At 45.2% G+C, this 1,918-nt stretch overlaps 1 protein-coding gene across 1 annotated transcript; it reads right to left on the bottom strand.

Annotated features, from left to right (window-relative positions):
• Positions 1 to 361: 361 nt before the first annotated feature.
• On the bottom strand, positions 362 to 865 carry LOC311631619 (protein S100-A10-like). The gene has a single exon (XM_084901901.1). It carries the CDS (start codon positions 841 to 843, stop codon positions 550 to 552), a length of 294 nt encoding a protein of 97 aa, XP_084758027.1. The 5' UTR covers positions 844 to 865; the 3' UTR covers positions 362 to 549.
• Between the last annotated feature and the right edge of the window lie 1,053 nt (positions 866 to 1,918).

The raw sequence follows: 1,918 nt of genomic DNA, 5'->3' as shown, positions 1-1,918 counted from the left end.
TGGTTTGGTCCTGGACAACTTGCAGCGATGCACAGCTGCTGACTGCTAGTATGGCAAGGCATTGTCAGCGTCTTCCATCTCTGGACTGTTTCTCTTTTGTCTTCATGGCTGGAGCAGTCCTGTCAATTTCTCTCTCTTGCAGGAATCCACATGGTCTCAGAGTTGTTTTCTGAAAATTGTATTTGAGTTATTTAATGATCCTAAATTGTTGATCCCTGGGTCTAATGTTAACTAGTACGTTTAGAAAAGGAACAATATAATAAATTCAGGCCAATGAAAGAACCTCTCTACTTTTTTTTTTTTTTTTTGGGAACTAAAAAAGAAACTTGTTTATTGCGGGGACAAGAGGATACAAGCAATATAAAAATCAAAAGCTTATCTGGTTTTATTGGCTTTTCTTTCTCTTGTTCAATGGGGGTGGGATTTTATTTGTACATTTTTTTTAAGGGTCCCCATCTGCTCATGAAATTCTTATACAGGGGGAAGCTGTAGGGCACATATTCCTTAAGGGACCCATTGGGAGAACTCTTACCAGGACAAAGCGACTACTCACTTCCTTCCCTTCTGCTTCATGTGTACTACGAAATAGTCATTGCATGCGATGGTGAGCCCAGCAATTAGCGAAAAGCAGCTCTGGAAGCCCACTCTGCCGTCTCGGCACTGGTCCAGGTCCTTCATTATTTTGTCTACAGCCAGAGGGTCTTTTTGATTTTCAAAAAATCCAGGGAACTCCTTTTCCATGAGTACTCGTAGGTCCTCCTTTGTCAAGTAGCCTTTATCCCCAGCGAACTTGTGAAACGTGAACATCATGGTTTCCATGGCGTGTTCCATTTGAGACGGCATTCTGGTGAGGTCGTGGCGGGATTGGCGGCTGCCGGGAGGCGGCAGGGACGTGGCCAGTCCCTCTCTACTTTTATTAACTTGAGAATCAACAAAGTATTTCAGTGCAAATACACAGAAGGAGAGTGCACTATGTTCACGAGAGAGAACAAGGGGCTACGCACTTTCAAATACGAGAGATGGACTCAGCCCTGGTCCGTGGGAACATAAAATGTCTCTGTGCACACAGAGATAGACTGCAAAATAATTCAGTACGTGGCAAGGGACTTTGGGAGTGACACAGATCATAAATTCTGCAGAGTCTCAGAGGAGAGAGAGATCGAGGGCTTTTGAGACAAGACTGGCTTCCGGAAGAAGTGTGAAAAAGCAGGAACATAAGAAAACTGGATGAGTTCAGATGGTTAAGAGGGCAGGGCAGGGCTCCAGGAGGAGAATGGGAGAGCCCCAGATGTGAGAGTGGCATGAGACTGTGTGTCCTGATATAGCCCTTTAGCCTGCTCATCTGGGCATCATGAGATTAGTATCTGTCATGGTTAAATTTGTGTGCCCACCAGGCTGAGCCATGGTACCAGGTATTTGGTCAAACATGCATTTAGGTGCTGATATAAAGGTATTATATTTAGTTGAGATGAACATTTAAATCAGTGGACTGTGAGTGTGGTGGATTGCTCTCCAATGGGGGTGAGCCTCATCCAATCAGGTGAAGGCCTTCATACTGACTGAAAAGGGGGGAACTCTGCCAGCAGATGGCCTTCAGACTAGAACTGCAATATCAGCTCATCCTGGGTCTCCAGTCTGCTGGTGTAGCCTGCAGATTTTGAACCCTGACTAACACAGCATCCAATAAAATAGATATCTGAGAACCTCCACTGGTCATGGCCCACGTTCTGGAACTCCTCACTTCTTTACTCCTTATCTGCCCCATTGACCCTGAGATTCAGTGGAACAGTGGGGGGTTAATAAGTCCTTTAGGGTATAGTTTTAGACACACCTCTGCCTCCTTTTACTCAATATTTCCTGGCACCCCATCCTGTCCTCAACCCCAGAGACTTATTCAGTTCTGAGAGTGTAGGGAAAA

Source organism: Pipistrellus hanaki (genome assembly GCF_964339955.1).
Source record: "Pipistrellus hanaki genome assembly, chromosome: 1".
In the NCBI taxonomy this organism is placed as follows: Eukaryota; Metazoa; Chordata; class Mammalia; order Chiroptera; family Vespertilionidae; genus Pipistrellus; species Pipistrellus hanaki.
This window is presented reverse-complemented; position numbering and strand designations above follow the sequence as displayed.

What these genes read in the sequence shown, in the direction of transcription:
- LOC311631619 (XM_084901901.1), bottom strand. Translation starts at nt 843, where the DNA reads ATGCCGTCTCAAATGGAACACGCCATGGAAACCATGATGTTCACGTTT.